Source organism: Oryzias melastigma, linkage group LG14 (genome assembly GCF_002922805.2).
Source record: "Oryzias melastigma strain HK-1 linkage group LG14, ASM292280v2, whole genome shotgun sequence".
Lineage (NCBI taxonomy): Eukaryota > Metazoa > Chordata > Actinopteri > Beloniformes > Adrianichthyidae > Oryzias > Oryzias melastigma.
Genome location: NC_050525.1, coordinates 23,821,405 through 23,840,234, shown reverse-complemented (window position 1 = coordinate 23,840,234; position 18,830 = coordinate 23,821,405). Strand labels below are relative to the sequence as shown.

Genomic DNA, 18,830 nt, shown 5'->3' with positions numbered 1-18,830 from the left:
TTCTTTGAGTTTATACAGAGGATTCCATGATTTAATTTTGAAAAGCCTCAGCTTTGTTCAGTTTAGTCACGAGGTTTGCAAACTCTGATGAGAAAAACTGGATCCGAAATTTAAAAAAAAGATGCGCTGTTTTGTAAATCGGTGACTTTCAGCTCTTGTCTGTAATTTTTTTCAAACAGAGGTCAGAACGTGAAACGCTCTTGACTCCAGGGCAGAGATTTTAGAAATAAAAGACAGAATATTAAAGGAGAGCAGTGAGAGAGGCGTCAGTTTGATCCCTGGTTATTCCAGTCACATGACTTGAACAGTAAACTGAACCTTTAGTTATGTTTTTATGTAAAATATGTGTGAAAATGGAATAAAGCTCTCTTATCTGTAGAAGGAAAAGACTTACTTTAGTGCAGATAATTGAAGAAATGCATTTTTACATTTTTGGTTAAGAGTCTGTAACAAATCCTTCTCTCATCTGAATGGTTGAGCACGGCGGTGGAGGAATGATGGTTTGGGCTTGTATTGCACAGGTGAAGCATCAATTCCTCTGACAACACGCTTGTAAAACGGTGTCAGACTGAGGAATCAGAACGTAGACCCGGATCATGTTAGATGTTCTGTAGATGAAAGCTGGAGGTCACACTGTGAAGGTCTGGACACCTTCAGAGGAGGGCGGGGTTCAGGCTGGCAGCCTAAAACTCAACAGGCGGACTCATTTTTCCTGCGTTTGCTGCTGTTCTTCATCTCCTCCTCCTCCTCCTCTCAGCTCCAACGCCAGCCCGTCAGAGGGCACCCCCGTCATGGGCAACATCGGCTGCACGCCTCAGTCCCTCCCCAAGTTCCAGCACCCGTCACACGAGCTGCTGAAGGAGAACGGCTTCACGCAACACGTCTACCACAAATACCGCCGGCGCTGCCTGAACGGTAGGTCTCTCCGCTCCAGCGTCTCTGAACGCAGCTTGGTGTCCAGATCTTCCTCTGACCCGGTTCCTTCTGACTCCTCCCCGCCGACCGACCACAGAACGGAAGCGGCTGGGAATCGGCCAGTCGCAGGAAATGAACACGCTCTTCCGCTTCTGGTCGTTCTTCCTGAGAGATCACTTCAACAGGAAGATGTACGAGGAGTTCAGACAGTTGGCGCTGGAGGACGGGAAAGAAGGTTACAGGTGAGCGTCTGATCATCACGTCTAATTATGGGTGTGACGATTCTTTTAAACGGTTTGATTCATATCGTAATTAGTGGTTGACGATACGATTCATAGTCTGTATTGGTTCATTTTGAACGATTCAATTCACTGATGTAAAGTGAATCAAGAACATCTTTATCCCAAACTTCCACCAATGTGACTCAGAGATAAATACCTGGTACTGAACAGTGCAGGTAAAGTTTTCCAGATTCCTTATATTTCTTTCAAGATAATCAATTGTAAATTAAATATGTGTACAAACAAACAAGTAAACAAGAATTAATATCAAATCCATTCACATTTTAGCTCAACCCACTTTTTAATGCCCATGGAGGTGAGCATTATCAGAAATTACAATTTCTGATAATGCTCACCTCATTGGGCATTATCGTACGATCACGTCTTTGCAAAATGGTTGTTTTTATAACAAACAAATGAGGATGTTTGTGCTGCAGGTATGGTTTGGAGTGCTTGTTCAGGTACTTCAGCTACGGACTGGAGAAGAAGTTCAGGCCGGACATCTTTAAGGACTTCCAGGAGGAGACCATCAGAGACTACGAGGCTGGTGAGGACAGACGTTTGCTGCACGATGGTGTTTATCCCCTGAAGGGACGAGAAACCCTCAACCTGTGTCTGCTTTGTCACCTCAGGGCAGCTTTACGGGCTGGAGAAGTTCTGGGCATTCCTCAAATACTCCAAAACTAAGACTTTGGAGATTGAGCCCAAACTGCAGGAGCACCTGAAGAAGTTCAAACGTCTGGAGGACTTCAGGATTGATGTAAGTGGAAGGAGAGGAAGCGTGGTGGCTTTTGTTTGAGTTTGTTCATCTGATCTTTGTGGTTCCAGCCGCCGATGGAGGACGGAGGCCGCCGGAGACACCCGTCCAGCGGCGACGGCCGACGCAGACACCCTTCACAGACCTCCAGCCGGCCCCACAGCCAGGCGGGGGCTCACAGCCCCGCCTCCAAGGAGGATCCCAAACCCAGCGGCCAGAAAGGCCCCGCCCCCACCGCCGAGCCCGATGCCAAAACGCTGAAGTAACCTGGCAGAGACTCACGACCTCCATGGATCCGCTCAGCCTCGGCTGCTAGGCCATGGCGCTTTGTGCGCCACAGGAGGGGAGGGGGGGCTCCTCACTCACGCATGACACCCCCGCCCAGCAGCATCGCTGAAAAAAATACTTTTTTTTGGTTTTGTTTTTAGAACTTTTTAAATCCGACAAGAGTTAAAGGATGACAGTTTCTCCTCCACCCCTTCTGTCTTTGGGACCCCCTCCTCTTCGTCGCCACGACCCGCTGGCTAAAAGAGTTTGATTCCCCTCCCAGATGTCGGATTACAGATTTGCTCAGCCAATGTGGGGAGGGATACCCGGACGCCCCCCTGCTGGAGGCGCTCCGCCCTCCACATCCAACTGGACCAAAGCGGTGTGAAGCCAGGAGCTGTGGCCGAAAAAAAATAACACATTTCATTTATTTTGTGGACGGGGGGGAACCAAATAAAAACAAAACAAAGACTTGTTTGACCCCCACGCCATGATGGACGAGACGATTGAGAGTTGCCTTATTTAATGGTTTTAGTGCTTCTAAGTCTGTACAGCATCAGTTCCCACAGCGGCCACTAGATGGTGCTTTTCTGCCAAACTCCCCTCCTTCCTGAACCGGTCTTCCAAACACGTCTGTTACGTTCTGAGGCTCCCTCAGCTTCCTCCGCGGGGCAGCTTGGGCCTTTTTATTTTTTTGTGCTTAAAACAACGGATCTTCCCTCTGACCCCCACCCCAACCAAGGAGGAGAAAAGACATCCATCCATCCATCCATCATCCATCCATCACCAGAGCTTTAGGGACTGGAATCATCAATCTTAAGTACTTGAAGGGGCGACGGTGGCGATGAGCTGCTTTCATTTACAGGCGTGAACACTAACGAGCGCGGTCAGGTACAAACCCCAGACCGGATTTTTTTTTTTTCTCCCCTCAGTCGTCCTGCGTTCAGGAGGAAAATCCTCCCGACTCCCAAACTGATGTCAGATCGTGTCCTCCTCGTGTAAATGTGAATTGACAGATGAAGAGAAAACGATCTCAGCTCCCGTTTATTGTTAATAGATCAGATTCTATATTTGCCTTAAATGTGTACGATTTATTTTTTTTCTTTCTTCGTTTCAGATCTTTTAATGCTTTTTAATTTCAGCTTGCTGTGTTTCTAGTGCTGTTCTGCTGGAGGTGAGGTTTGAATTTGGTTTTCACACAAAAGGGAATTCAGGCAGGTGTTCGGGTTCGTGGACTTTCATGTTAAAAAAAAAAAAAGATGGTTAGAGGAGAAACCAAACATTTCCAGGCGATCAACCTCCAGCTTTCCCTCAGAATGTGTGACGAGTCTGAAAAGTATTTAGTTTTGGGGTTTGAAGTTTTGGAGAAAATCTTAAGTCTTAACGAGAGCCGTTAGCAATGAAACTGTGCCTGTTCGTCTCCAGTGTTCAGCCGTCGGTTACAGAGGCGGGCGCCGCCGCCGGTGTTCGAGGTTCTTCAGGTTCTGTCCTCCATGAAAATGCAAATGGAAGCCGGTTGGTTTGCCTCAGCCTCAGAGGCATCAGTGTTTACTGGACGGAGCTGCAAAAAAGAACTCCTTTTTCCTGTGAACAGTCGGACCTCTGAGCGAGCGCGATGGACGTCTGAACGCTCGAGCCCCCCCACCTCGCCAGCGCTGACTTGCTGCTACGCGTCCGCACAGACTCTGGAAGGAGCCGGACCAGAGCTGGGTGTCGCTCAGAGGAACGCTGGTTATGATGTCTGGAGATACAAATTCTAAAAGGACTAATTCCATAAAGCCATAAGAATAAGAAATAACTATGAACCATCCTAGTTCATCACATCCTATTCTAGGCTTGTCATGAGGAAAAAAAGACAAAAACGCAGAAAAAAGGAACAAAAAAATATATAAAACGGAAAAATGTAAAATACTTGAATGAGATCTTGTATAAAACATTTAATATTCATAATATCTGCTTTGTAGGCTGATGTGATTCACTATTAGTGTTATTTGTAATTTGTAGTAATTATGCTTTTCCTTTAATAAATACAAAAAAAACCCATAAAACGGACAAAAAAACCTGAACATCCGTTTGCCGTCTGATTTTTGTGTGATCGCACAATAAAGACAACAGGAGACTTCTAAATGTATTCTTCAAAACCATTTTACTGTCCCATTATAGAAAATATACATTCACATAAATGTTTATATATAAACTGAAGTGCTTCCACAGAGAAAAGTGCATCCGTATTTGGTCGTCTGCCTTTAAAAGGCGGTTTTTCTGAGCGGTAAGTGAATGCATCACGAGTAAAACAGTTTTTGGACTGAATGTCCCATAAATGGTTAAATACTGTTAAAAATCGGGCTGAAAAGAACCCTCTAAACCAGAGAAAAGCCAGTTTCTCAAACAACCAATTAAAACCCAATTAAGAGCGACTGGGAAAGCTTCATCTCTCCTTACAATAAAGTGGTTATCGGACTGTCCCTGGAGGTCAGAGGTCGTCACTGACCCTTCTTGGGATGGTCTGGGATGCTGTGCGTCAGCGGCGTGAGGCTGGTGAGCAGCGTGTGCCGCTCGTACTGCTTGGTCTGCTTGAATTTGGCGTCCGTGCCGTGGAGTCTGTCCAGCACGCCGAAGACCCCGTAGCACTGGTTGAACCTGAAAGCAGCAGAAGTTATTTCATCTGATACCAGAGGTCGAGTGGAGCTTAAAGGGTAACCAAACGGGGAAGTTGGAGGCTGACTCCACCCACAGCCGAAATGAGAAAATCCAATCAGAGGGGCGGGGCTTAGGGGGAGGATTGTAATCATTACTGGAGCTGCAGATCATGATGTCAGACTTTTTAAACTTCAACTGTAATACCTGATTCAACCTGTAGGGGCACAGACAGTTTTTGACTATATTTTCAAGAATTAAACAAGTTTAATCAGCTATGACCAACAGACAGGACTTTTAAAGTCCCATTTATAGATGTTTATAGCAAAAAAAAATTAATTTAAATGTAGTACCAGATCAGGCTGTCACGATTATTGTTTATGTAAGATTCACGCCATGTATGGAACTGCTACTGCTCAGCATATGATGCATTCATATAAATATAAATTTTACATGTATAGTTTATTCATTTCAATTTCACCTTATAAAAGATAAAACGTTGTAAGTTCCAGGTAAGCTATATGCTAGCACAGAAAAGATCCATGATTGGCTTGCAGCTATAGGGCGATCCCTGCACTAAATTATTGTCTAAACTTCCCATATATGTCTTTACATCCATCCTCTTCAACCAATCACAGAGGCCTTTTAACACTTTAACACCTGAGGCGTCGCCATTAAACACAAAATCTTTAAAATACTGTAACTTTTTAACTGTTGACACGATCATTCCAGTAGATTTTAAAGGAGAAAAGTGGCTTTTCTCCTTTAAAATCTTCTGGAATGATCGTGTTAATGGTTGAAAAGTTACAGTAAACCAAAAAACATAAACGTTGGTAAAAAACATTTAAGTGTAAGAGTTGTTTTTGGGATCCTGCATCCGGAACGCTCACAATACTGCGTTGCTACACAAGTCTTTAAAGGGGCCATACCATTAAAATTCAACTTTTTGAGGTTTTAAATGCATTATAATGTTCATTCCTCGCTATAAAAAACCCCAAAGCGACATTTTGATCCGTTCATGCTTTTAAGAGTAATCCTCTTAAAACCTTGAGCGCACCACACGTGGCAGTGAATGCAGCATGATGACTTGGAATGAAAAAAAAAACGACTTGTTGAGAATACCAAATTAGCATTGATGATTTTTTTTAATTAACAGCCCTAGTAGCAGATTTTAAAAATGCTTTTTATCTTTTTTTTTTATTTTTATAAGATATTTCAGATTATACTACAGTCACATATTCCATCACATGGCGACCTAAATGCACGTTTGTCATCAAATTCAGTAGGTGGTCTGGTAATCAGGAGGCAGCAGTCACATTTTTAATTCTCAACTAAAATAGTTTGAAATTTGCTCAAGTAATAAAAGTAATTTTATATGAACTCACAAAAAAACAATGATATATTCTTTCCAAAGAGTGATTCTTTAAAATTATTTCTTTAAATGTTTTTGCCAGAACAACTGTCATATTTGAACAATTATATGATCACAAAATCAATTTTTTTTTTTTTTTTACACACAAAGAAACATTTTCATGTTTACGTTCAATTGTAACAACACAAAAAGTGAACATTTTGAAGTTTTATTATTTTATATTTAGTCTTAAAACAAAATGTAACTTTAACAAAAAGAAATATTTATTTTTGGGTGAATAAATTGTTTTATTTTAGTAGCATAGTGCAAAAGTGCTGTCACTTTAACCCAGTGAATTATGGGAGATGCAGTGCAAAAACTGATGCTGATGTTGGACAAACTCACGTCTCTAAGCTTAATTTTTTTTGCTCACTTTTTCCACGGATTATACAGGAAGCTACACCGCTAAACTCAAGCTTTAGCTGGTATTTTTGTTGAGACTTTATGAGCCAAGTCGCAACAAAAAGTGAGAAGGTTAACAACTTTTCTCACCAATGTAGTGAGCATCGATGGACGCTAGTTTTTCAAAAAGACTTCTGGGAAATTTCTGGTTCACTCGATTTAGGAACTGTAGAAATGTTGAACCCACGATGTAGTGAGTAGTGAAGGAATTCGGACAGAGCCATTGTGTTCTGAATCTAGGACTCACTTTAGGTGATGGAAGTCATGGGACTCTGGGGAGGGCAGGAAGGGCAGGTGGTAGCCGCAGTGGGAGATGGTGGTGCTGACGAGAGCCACGCAGTACCACATGCAGGTGGTGGACAGGTGAGAGCCCAGGATGACCGGCCCGATCACCACGGGCAGCGTGTTGGAGATCTGAGAGGGGAAACGTCCGCTTTCAGACACAATCCAAACCTTGGTCCATCTGGGATCCATCGACTCGGTGAGTCACTCACCACGTGCTCCAGAGGATGAGCGTAGATGGAGACCACGCCGATGGGAGCCGTCCACTCGTGGTGCTGCTTGTGGAAGTGCTTGTAGAGGCTGGGGTGGTGGAACAACCTGAAAAATGAACCATCGCATCTAAAGTTCTGTCTGCTTCCTTAGATTCAAGTATGCCCAAAATAAAAGCTGCCTGCCTGTGTGAGTAGTAGAAGAGAATTTCCTCAATGATGGAGAAGAGGGCGAGCTCCAGCAGCGCCCAGTGGAAGGTGGGGAGCTCAGGACCACAGGGGTTTCCTCTCAAGGTCATCAAGTAGTAAACCCCCACCACCATGGGCCCCGAGATGAACACCTGGTTGAAGATGACGGTCCTCAGGGCCTGCCGCAGCTTCACCGGATCCACCTGCAGGGGGACAGAAATGACAAACGTCAGAATGAGGGCACAAATTAAATCTCATTTTTAGGATCCACATGCAGCAGCTAAGAGCTAACACTGATGTTGTATAATAAAAGGAGGATTTCTAGCTTTTAAAATCCCAGACGGATGTTTTTCCAACCTGACATTTTATCTTTAACCTTTGGACTACAAACATGATATGCTGTCACGCCCCTGTAGTGTATAGAAAGGAACCTTTGCACATGAGAGTTTATTGAAGTTCAACAGATATTTTCATCATCATCACCAGTGACGCTTATGCCTCATACATTTTATGGTATAGAACATGGAGCCATGTGAGCTCCTGACACTACTCCTCATTTTGACTATTAAGGGAGAGTAAAAACTAAACAGGACTTTCTGGTACCTCATTAAAGCAAGGACGCTTAACTGAATCACAAGTGGAGTTCCACAAGGCTCCATTTTGGGCCCACAGGTATGAATGTAATGTGCAAAATGTTGATAAAGGTTTTCAGAGATTTCTGGGAGTTTAGTTCAACTGACAACTGAGCTAATCTCAGTTATCCTCAAATTCTGAATAACCTAATAACTAGGAAACTATGGTCATCTTTACACTTCTTTAATCAATTACCATTCCAGAATTTGAGATATTTGTTCTGGTTCAGAATTGCAGCGGCTGAACGGCTGCATGGTCACAATAAATCAAATCACCCAAAGAAGATAGCAGAGCTTTCAAAAAGACCTAAATTTTATTAAGTCGATATCGATTCCATTGGTTTTATTTTTTTATACATGCTTCAATTGTTAGATGTATGACTACTACAGAATTAATATCATAATTACAGGTTCTGAAAAAAACATTAGAAAGAAAAACTTGTCTTAACACAGATTATTTACAAATATTGCACAAGGAGTTCCTCAAGGCTTTGTTGTGGGGTCCCTATTTTTCAGTTTATATAGGCTTCTATTGATAGTATTTTAACTACCACAGAATTAACATAAGAATTACAGGTTCCTAAAATATTTCTTAAAGTGAAAAACGTCTTTACACCGACAATGTACAAATATTACATAGAGAGTTCCTCAAGGCTTTGTTCAGGGCTTCCAATGTTTTATTTTTTATAAATGCTTATAATGTTAGTAATCTAGCTGCTATACAATTAATATTACAAATACAGGTTACACTCGAAATATTAAATTCAAGTAAAACACATTTTAACACTAATCTACAAATATTGCATAGGGAGTTCCTCAAGGCTCTGTTATGGGCTCCATATTTTTAATTGGTGGTATTCTTACTACTCTAATTTTTGGGATAACTCCAACAAAAATATTTTATTACAATAAAATATTTTATTTCACACCAATGACGTACAATTATTATACTATGAGTTCCACAAGGCCACACTTCAATTAGCAATATCTCCAAGTATAATTACTTTATATATTCTACCTTCAGTTTGCAAAACTGTTTTTTCACAGTGTAATTCAGTTCTGGTGATCTTTACAAATTGAGTGCTACTGAATGTTCTGCTACTCATTTACTATTAAACAATCTCTGCTGAAACTTAGGTCAACTTTTTGTCAAATTTTTTTAATGACCTTTAAGGTCAACTTTAGGTCATCTGATGTCAGGTTATGTGTGCTTTAGAGAAAAAAATGACTTTGATAAACATTCGGGAGCCTTTAGCTCCAGATGATTTCTGAATTTTCTTTTAGATTGTCATAAATGTCTTTTGTTTTCATAACAGAAATTCAAGGGAGTTTCGTGGCATAACTTCTAATTATGTATTAAAAGCAGATTTTGGCTTTTGGACTTCACTTTTACACGATTATTGTAGTTCTGCACAAATTTAAGCTGATTGTACTATTTGAAAATACATTTGAAACACAAGTTTAGTGTGGAGAAATGCACATTTCTTTCAGATTTGTTGGAAAACCTTTAATCCACACACCAATAGTTTAATGCATCTGATCATGAAGATTCAAAGAGGAAACCCCCAAAACTGTTGGATTAATAATCAAATATTCTGTTTTAGATCAAGTTTCCCCAAGAAAACAAACATGCTGTCGCGCTGACATAAAGTGGATCATCCTACATGTTATTCAGCAGGTGAACTCTAAGCAATTAAGTTTTAAATTGGAGTCTATTCTCTGTGGTTCACAGAATCAGGAAAAACTGTTTTTATATAATAAAAAAACATGTTTTCATGGCTTCAGCTTCCTGTGTGAGCACCGTGTTCCTGTATGTAATCTCCAACAGATAACAACTAATGTGATTAATTTTTACCAGCCCTCTTATCTGGACCGTCGTCCTTTATCTGTGCGACTGAAACCACGTCAGTATTTCAAAACGCAGAGGACTTCGCTCTGAGAGATCCAGACTCATCAGAACCTCCTGCTGAAGTGCACAAGTTATTAAGACAACGGACTCTTACAAAGATACGATGTCTAAATATGGAAGTGTTTCACATGTGAGAAAAACTCACTTTTGTTAAAGATTTTCAACTTAAGATTTTGAATTTAACAGGAAAATGATGGATTTGACTTACCGGGTCATTCTTGTTCATCTGGATCCGGTAGCGAGTGATGAAGGAGGGTTTTCCGGTGGTGTCCACCAACAGCAGCAGACCGTTTGACACCCAGAACGCCAGAGTGGGGGCAAGCATCGTCCCTGTGCAGGAAAACATGGACGTTTGTTCACGTCTGGGTTCCTTTATCATCAAATTGATTCTTTAACAGGAGCGTTTTTGTAGGATTAGGCGATGTGGCTTACAAACAATTTCCGAATTTTAATTCCAATTTAAGAAAAAAAATTTTCTCCGTATCTTTACTTTCTTAAACAAAAATTACAGAATATATTTAACCAAAGTGCAACTAAATACAAGGTGTAAAAATGTTCGTTAAGCAATAATTACACTTTAAAAAATTATTTTGCAAATCTCCCCTCGGGTTTAGTCATTTTGTAGGGTGTGGTTTGTTGCTCCAAGTGTGAAGTTGCAAAACTGAACCGGTTCCACAGAACTGAAGAAACTCTTCTTTCAATTTTAACATTTCCACGTTCCAAAAGACAGAAGGGATGACCTTAACCCTTTAACTACCCAAAAAACAGACAAGAAAAAAAAATACCATAAAAAGATACTTTTCTGCTGCGTATCGCTTATTTAAATGTATCCAGTTATCCTATTTTACTTCAATTTTTAGAAAATCTGGTTACTGGTGCGCACCATTTTTTTTACTTCATTTTTTGGGAAAAAAGAATGTTCTGGTGCAGACCAGTTGGTATCTGTTGGACATCAGTAAGTAACTAGATTTTATTTTTTTATTCAATTTTTAGGAAAAAGAACATTTTTTTTTCTTCCATTTTTTTTTTTTTTTTTAACTTCCATTTTTTGTTTCGTCTATGTCCCTTTAGGGCTCCCGTACCTTGGGGAGTAATGCACACAATCAATATTTTTAAAAACATGTTTTCTAAATGTTCCCCACCATTTGGTTGAGCAGGCAGTTAAAGGGTTAATTTCAACAATAGAAGCCAAAGAAACAAAAAAAATCCATGTTTTCCCCAAAATAAATCTTTAAAATGCAAATTTTACAAAAATCATTTTATCACCCAGCCCAACGTTTCAGTCTAAGATTTAGTTTTATAAGTATATTTTTTACATTTCTCTACACCTGCTCCCAATGTCTGATAAATCTACAAGAATTCATTAACTTTGAACATCAGAAAATATATTTTTTTAATTAATTTATTTATTTGACAGGGACATTGCACATTTAAAATTATTGCTGCCAATGCACCAGAGTTAGCTCAAGAGGAAATTTGCATCTGCTGGTCCCTGGATTGATGGTAAAATTGTCTCTCTATTAAAAAAATAAAGTTAGAAAAAAAAATGCAGTACGAGTAATTTAGTTTTTTAAGTAGATCGTTTCACAATTCTCTACACGTGGTGCCAGTATTTGGTAAATTTACAAGAATTTATTCGATTTGAACATCTAAAAATGTATTGATGAAGGTTTTCATTTATTCAGGTGTTGCTGAATTATCTGGACTTCATGTATAAAATCTTCCTCCTTAGAACTCAACTTAAAGATGAATGCAGTCAATTTATTTTGAAGGGCATAAAAGCTTCTCTCTTTGCACAGTTTAAGTAACTACAACTTCATCCTCAGCTGCATTCAGCTCATTTTAGTCTCATATTCCAAAACACAGAGATCCCGTTCAATCCAGGCGTTCCTCCTGAAGTCAGAGACTGAACTGATCCAGGAGGGAACGTTAAGACTCCGCTGTGCCTTCTGGGAGAAACTCATGCGTGTCCACTTTCAAAATAGTTTTTGTTACATCTCCACATTCCTAGCAGATCTGTGGGAATCCATGAAAGCGATTTCCCGTGTCACAGGAGGATCGTCTTATCTCAGCTGACAGATGATCGCCGAGTTCCAAAGCAGATCGAGATTAATTAGGATTTTTGGGAAGGAGAGCAGCAGATTTATTTCTTACCCATGTAGAACAAAGAAGCTTCACGGCCCTCGAAGGCCAAGTATAACTTAGTCCATTGGTTCTGCCAGAAGTCTCCTGACGCTCCCCAGAACTTCTGAAGGTGCCTGCAGGAGCAGAGGATCATTTATAAACTTACATAATAAAAATGTTTCTTTTTTTTTTCTGTAAATAAAATGAAAAAATCTATAGAAACATGTTCTGATCCTGTCCTGCTCATTACTGCTTTCCAAGTCTCACTCCGATCATCTTTGGATCCAATCTAAATGTGTTCCCAGTGGTATTTTAATCATGTTTATGCCATAAAAAAAAACAAAAACCAACAACAAATGTTTACCATGATCACATCAGATGGTACAGTGTGGAACAAGGTTTGTCAACATGGTATTAATCAGAAGTTTGTGTCTTTTCGATTGCCCAGAAATGTGTTCGACTGTTTTCAATTTGTTAAATTAGAGCAGATCTGATGTTTTGTTCTTGTGTTTTGGCTTTTCTCTGTTGTTTGAGATTGAAAAAATATCCTTTGTTGGTGTAAAATAAAGGTTGGAAGTCTGTTATATTAGGCAAACTTCATAAAGCCACTTTTTTAGTTAGTAATTTAAGGTTTCACTGCACCAAAATGTCACAAACGTAAATTACAATCTCCAAATGAGCCTTTTTACAGCACTTATCTGGTTAAAAATAATTGTGATTAAAAATAGATGTATTAATTAGTCATGATTGTACAAAACTTAATTACTTATTTTTTCTTAATATATCTTCCATCTCAGAAAAATGCAGGAATGTGTTAAAAACACCAAAAACATGATAAACAAAGAATTGGGTTTGTGAGTTTTGTTTTGTGCACAGAAAAGCTGCACCAATCAGGAAGAGAAGTTCATGCAAACAGCAAAATGCAAAGCTTCTTAAATTGTGTCTTTTAGTTTGGTGTCCTGAGACTGAACTGGTTCCAGCTCGTTGTGTGTGAAAGGACGTGGAACCACAGAGAAGAAGGTTCGCTTTGTTTTGAAGAGTCTTGTTCACAATCCCATTCTGTGAGGGAGTCTTTGACCCATCCAGACCTGCCCTTCTTCGTTAGCCCCTCCCACTTCATTCTTCAATTCAACTTTAATCCCAGCTTCAGCTGGGACATCTTACCATGTCACAGAGTTGCCGAATGCAGCCAAGAACAGGATTCCAGATCCAATGACGACGGCAGCCTTTTTCACGGAGTCCCACAGACCTCCAGTAGTTTCCTGAGCAGAGAAGAAGTGCAACCTGAGGATGCTGAGCTGTCTAAAGTTTCTAAGATAAACACTTCCTGTTCTTCAACTATCAAAAATAAACTTATAACCTGTAAAAATTTGCCCTCAGGTAAAAGTTGTTCTCAAAAGAGTCTGTCGTTAGCAAACCAGGTGCAGAAATAAACAAAAACAACTTTTCGACTTCAAGCTGAAGTTAAAGTCAAGCGTGTGAAATTTGTTTTCCACATTTGATCCATCCCTTGGGGGAGCTGCAGACACTCAGGAACCATTTAATGGTTTAACTCCCCGAATCAAACCCCTTAATACTGAGCGTTAAGCAGGGAGTCTTTGTGGATTCGAACTCACTACCTTCCAGTCTTAGGGCGGACACTCTCCCACAGGGCCACTGAGCTGCTATAAGCAGCAGAACTGAAACATAGGAACACTTTTATGACCAGAATTTGGTTTTATTTTGACCGTTTGAGCTTCATCTCCTCCACAGATTCATCCCGATAAACTGATTTTATTTGTTTTGATGCCAAAAATGCAACAATTCATCCAAAAATGTCATTTAGAGACAGAAAAATAAAAGCCAGTCTTTGGGAAAAGTGGATCAGGAGGAAATAAATCCGGGGATTGATGTCAAATTCCAGCACCCCACTCAGGCTCCCCCCCCCTCACTGCCCTCAACGGTAACCGTAGCAACAACTCACCACAAATGTCACGGCGCTCTCAGGGAAGGACGTGTGATTCATTTCGAGTGACTATGATCCAGATTCTGACTCTTGGATGTAAATATATAGAATTCTGCTGCAACAATCTGTCATGTGACAGTCTGGCAGTTACCTGTTCGGCAAGAACTTGTAAGGTGGCACATGAACAGCTGCTTTTGTCAACAAGTTGCACCTGCTGTAGGAGGAGCTTCACGCCAAAAAACAATTGGCTATTAGAAGCTGAATTTCAGGCTTTCCTTAATGTCTAAAGTACTTTTATAAGATCGGCATCTGAACGTGTGTGAAGAAAGTTTTAGTGTTAGACCCAGAAATAAAAAAAAGAAGAAATCACATAAATAAACTGAATTTTGTGCAAAGATCAGAAGTTTCTCAAGGAGAAACAAAGAAAAAGGAAATCCATAACAGATTATCTTGTGGTGATGAAGAGCGATCTGCTAAAGCAGAACTGATAACATGTCAACATGTGAGCTCTGAAAAATGCTGCAGACTGACCTGTCTGCGCATGCTCGCCGTCTTCCTCTCAGCTGCTCTCTTATCTGCAGACAAACACATCACTTTATCTCGATTTTTCCATAACTAATGCAAACATTTACGGAAAAAAAAGACAGATACGGAAAAAAAGATGCACATTTGAGTGTAAAAATACATCATAAAGAAAGTTAAGTATTGTCGTGTTTGCAAAAAACTTTTAAAAAGACATTTTTTTTGCACAAATATGAAAATAATAAACGTGTTTTAGTGTCTTTTATCATTAGAGTACAAAGATCATCAAAGTGTAATAAAGGAAAAATGTATGGTTGCAGGATTAGGGATAATCTCATTATTCTCAAGTTTTCCTGTGTGTGTGTGCTGTATTGATGTCTTAGCTTCTTTATTTTTAACAGTGAATAACAGCAAAACAATTGAATTATTTATAGTTATTAGCACAGATAAACTTTTCTGATGATCTTGAGGATTGACTCTTTGACCTTTGGATGTGTGAAATCTCAAAATGATCACATTTAAAAGAGAACTGTACACACTTTTCATCTGAATTGACCAAACAAAACTATAAAATAAGAGCTGAATCTATCACTTTTTAAAAAGATGTATACGACACTTATCCGTGTTTACATAAAAGTGATTATAAAAATAAAACAGAATTAGTTTAACTTGCAGTGATTGGACTACTTTTTTCTATTGTGTAACTGTCTTACTGGGACCCCTTTGTAACTTACTGGACATTTTCTGTTATTAATTAACTCACTGAATAACAGTGTCCAGGATAGCAATCAGATTCGGGTTTAGAAAGTCGTTTTCAGTGAAAGATAACAACAAAAACTGATTTGTGGTCATTTCATCTCACAGATAACATTTGGACTAAAGACAAACAACGAAGTGAGGTTCAGTTATCTTAAATGTGATATATTTTTTTCTGAAATGATTTTTTTTATCAGGAAAAATTAGATTTTTTTAAAGCAGCAGATATGCAAACATTATTTTTTATATTAATATTAAGCTTAGATTGAATTTGTAAAAACAAAAAAAGTTTATCTGCAGATGGTTCTTGTACAAGTTTATCAAGCTCACTTAATAATTACTATAGTGTACATTTACTATAGTATAAGTGTGATTTTTTGTTTGGTTTTTTTTTTGCCTACTTTGTTAAGGGGTGCAATATATACCCCGGAAAATACTGTAGATATTAACAGCTTGTAACTCCAATTATTAATGCTTAAGATTGTAATTTATCTAAACAAATAAATGCATAAGTTGAATTAAATTTATATTTATATAGAAAATGGCAAATTTATTCTTTTAATCTACGGACAGATAATAATTTGAAAAACTTTTTAAGTGCAAAAGACATATTTTTTGTGGTTTGCTTTGAAATTAAAAATAATTGTAAGTGCAAAACTAAGTTAAATGATGAGAGTTCTATTTTAATTACATTAAAAGTGCAAAAAAGTGTTTTGGAGCCCTCCAAAAATTGATTAACTTGTGAAAGATAATCGAAACAATGTCGTATTTTGTAAGACAAAACTACAAAAACAACATTAATGCTCAGAGACAACAACTTTAGAAACAAACTATTTATATTCACTTTAAATTATTTGCATGTAACCTATAAACATGTCATAATATTTCATTGTTTATTTAAATATGAAACACTAAAACATTTTATGACATTATTTTTTATGACATGATTATAACTTTATTTTGCATTGAACAGGATTACAGATCATGGATGTTGAGGAGGAATGTGGAGTCTCCTCCTCCTCCTCCAGCCCGGAAGCTTTTCTGGAGGCACATTCGGTCCTCGCGCCTCTTTTTATGATTTATAACATTTTTCCGCCATGAAATTAAATAAAGTAGAAACTCACCGCGGACTGTCGTCTCCTCCGGCATGTCTGCTGCCCTGTTGCTGCTAGCCTGCAGGTGCGCCGCACACGCAGTTTATTTACATCTGCCGGCGACTTCTGATTGGCTGGCAGCAGGTCAGCTGACTCAAGTCTGAAATGGGCGTGTTTTCCTAAAGTCCACGTGATTTATCCAGGTGAAAGTTAAAACCCTGCATAACAAAGGGCTGCACGAGCTGCTGACAGGAGAAAAAACAAGTTTTTGTTTTTCTTTTTAATAATAATATGAAGAATAAACGGAACCATAACAGTTTGTCTTCAATATTACTGATGTTCTTAAGTAAAAACTAATGAACAATGCATCTTTTTAGAATAGATTCCCACCTTTTTTTCAAAGATATGCTCTTTGTAATATAATGTTTAGATAAGTCTCCTCATAAAAACAGAAAACTTGAGAGTTAAAAAGGTTGGACAAATATTTAACACTATTAAAATAAAATAAAAACAGGAAAAATATAAAAAAATGTAGTTTTTAGGTCTGGAAAAAAGTTCCTGCCAGGCCATTTTTTAAAATACTTGAAGTTCATTCAGAAATACAAAATACTTTATTTGAGAAGTTTCTTGAGAGACTAAAAACAACTGAACACAAAAAAGCCACTACCTTATGACTTTATGGTGAATAATCACTAAAGATAAGACAACGAACAAACTAATGCTGGAGTCCACAAAGTAGAAATGGAAACGTGAATATATTCTACTAAATATAAAACTTTATCAATAACTGTGTCAAGTTTGGATGTATGAGTTTGATTTTTCTTGTTATTAGAATGATTATATTTTAGAAAAATCACAGTCAACAAAATTATATTGATTTTGTTTTCCTTTGGTTTCCCAGATAAGTCGCCCACAACCTCATACTGTTGGTTACTTTCCCCAGAAGAATAAACATCCAATTTATTTAACAAACAAGAAGCTAGTAACATTTGCATGGTAACTATGTTTGCATAGAGATTCAGTCTTCACGTCTGACAGCACACATTAGGTTAAATAAACAGCTCGAGTTCGCCCTCTGGTGGAAACAGCCTTCATTACATCCACTTTACTGAACACTTCTTTTTAAATTACAAAACCTTAAAGTTGGGTCACTCTAAATCTATTTGTATCATAAATATTCATTTTTATGGATGTAGATAGAAAATTGAATAAAATAAAAAAAATGTTATTTTTTATATTCAGAGATTTACTAAAGTCATTTTTCCTCTGATAACATTAGGTTCAGGTCTTAATTGTGTTGTATTGGTTTTCTTTGCTGTTTTTAGGGTTTCTACCATTAATTAAAGCATATTAATGATTATTTTAAGATGTTTCTAACAAACAAAAAATGTATAAATACTAATAGTAGTGATAGTTGCTCCTAGACAAATTTGCTGGCATTTTCAGTGGCAAATATCAAATAACATCTTTGTGATTTTTTTCTAAGTAGGCATATAGCAACTTTTGCATTTTCGATCCACATTATACATAAATAACTGCTTTAGGGTCACTATAGTTACTTTGTAGTCAAATAAAATTCCAAAAATTGAAAACATCAAATGTTAGTGTGATGAACTTGGGATGCTTTGTCTTTTTAGGATGTGTGTGACTCACCATCATTTAATGAAGACTTTCCATGAGAATGAGACCTTTTAGCCATTAAGGTCAAGAGTGGCCCATTTAGTCTTGGGGGCAATAACTTTTTTTTATGGAGTTATATTGATCTTGATAGTTTTCTTTATATGAATCAATAAGTCTTTTTTATAGTCATATTAAAAAACTCAAAGGGGACAAGTACTTCATCTGTACTCATGTACTAAGAGGTTGCGTAGATTTTTCAAAACTTTTATTTTATTTTTACTTTTATTTTTTAAAGTTCCACTCCAATCATATTTTGATCAACTGTAAAAGCGTTCCAAATAGTCTTTTTTATTATGATTGCGTTATTTTTAGACAAAATAAAAAAAACTGTTGTTTTCTAGAATAGTTTCTGTGGGAGTTTATTAGAAATTCAAGGACTGGGTGCGAATTGAGCCCGCCCCCGCTTCCCGATATCCTTCTATTTACATGCTCTCCCATTAGCTTACAGCCCCTCTCACTTCCAACCTAACATTAGCTGTCAATCAAACATTTGAGGTGGGCCAGTGGGCACCACATGCTTTAACTGAGGCATCTGATTGGTCAGTTTAAACTCGAATAACTTTCCATTACGAAAAAATATATATAGTCAGAGTGGTTATTTTGTCTATTAAAAAGACTGATTACTAACTGTCTTTTTAGTCATTACCTAATAGAAGTCCATGGAATTTTGACCTTCTTGGAACCAGCGGGTACTTCCTATGGAAAAAAGGGGAGGGGTTGACATGTCCAGTGATTATACAGTCAATGGGTTGAGCAGTGAGCTTGTGCTCCTCCTTTTGTAGTACCTACGTCACTGCAACAGTATTTATGATGGCATT

General features: G+C 38.3%; 2 protein-coding genes across 4 annotated transcripts in view; one reads left to right on the top strand and one right to left on the bottom strand.

Annotated features, from left to right (window-relative positions):
• larp1 (La ribonucleoprotein 1, translational regulator) overlaps positions 1 to 4,286 on the top strand; it is a 50,106-nt gene extending 45,820 nt beyond the window's left edge. For both annotated transcript variants that reach the window (XM_024265828.2, XM_024265827.2), the window contains 5 exons: positions 758 to 915; positions 1,013 to 1,157; positions 1,634 to 1,743; positions 1,829 to 1,956; positions 2,025 to 4,286. In XM_024265828.2, the coding sequence (XP_024121596.1) occupies positions 758 to 915; positions 1,013 to 1,157; positions 1,634 to 1,743; positions 1,829 to 1,956; positions 2,025 to 2,219 (736 nt within the window). In that variant the 3' untranslated portion in view covers positions 2,220 to 4,286. The remainder of the gene's footprint in view (positions 1 to 757; positions 916 to 1,012; positions 1,158 to 1,633; positions 1,744 to 1,828; positions 1,957 to 2,024) is intronic.
• Positions 4,287 to 4,347: 61 nt separating this feature from the next.
• Positions 4,348 to 16,501, bottom strand: faxdc2 (fatty acid hydroxylase domain containing 2). 2 transcript variants are annotated; one of them, XM_024262839.2, is made up of 9 exons: positions 16,363 to 16,501; positions 14,492 to 14,535; positions 13,180 to 13,277; positions 12,046 to 12,149; positions 10,100 to 10,221; positions 7,348 to 7,553; positions 7,165 to 7,270; positions 6,918 to 7,084; positions 4,348 to 4,860 (listed from the first exon to the last, which is right to left on the bottom strand). In XM_024262839.2, the coding sequence occupies exons 1-9, from the start codon at positions 16,385 to 16,387 to the stop codon at positions 4,704 to 4,706; spliced, it is 1,029 nt and encodes a 342-aa protein (XP_024118607.1). In that variant the 5' UTR covers positions 16,388 to 16,501; the 3' UTR covers positions 4,348 to 4,703. The 2 variants fall into 2 exon arrangements, with proteins under 2 accessions (XP_024118607.1, XP_024118615.1); XM_024262847.2 differs by lacking the exons at positions 14,492 to 14,535; positions 16,363 to 16,501 and adding an exon at positions 13,979 to 14,126.
• Between the last annotated feature and the right edge of the window lie 2,329 nt (positions 16,502 to 18,830).

Excerpts from the sequence above, each read along its gene's own strand:
- faxdc2 (XM_024262839.2), bottom strand. The coding sequence starts at position 16,387 with ATGCCGGAGGAGACGACAGTCCGCG. Across the intron at positions 14,536-16,362 it reads GGAGGAGACGACAGTCCGCG|ATAAGAGAGCAGCTGAGAGG; the intron begins GTGAGTTTCTAC and ends GTTTGTCTGCAG. Across the intron at positions 4,861-6,917 it reads CATGACTTCCATCACCTAAA|GTTCAACCAGTGCTACGGGG; the intron begins GTGAGTCCTAGA and ends TGCTGCTTTCAG.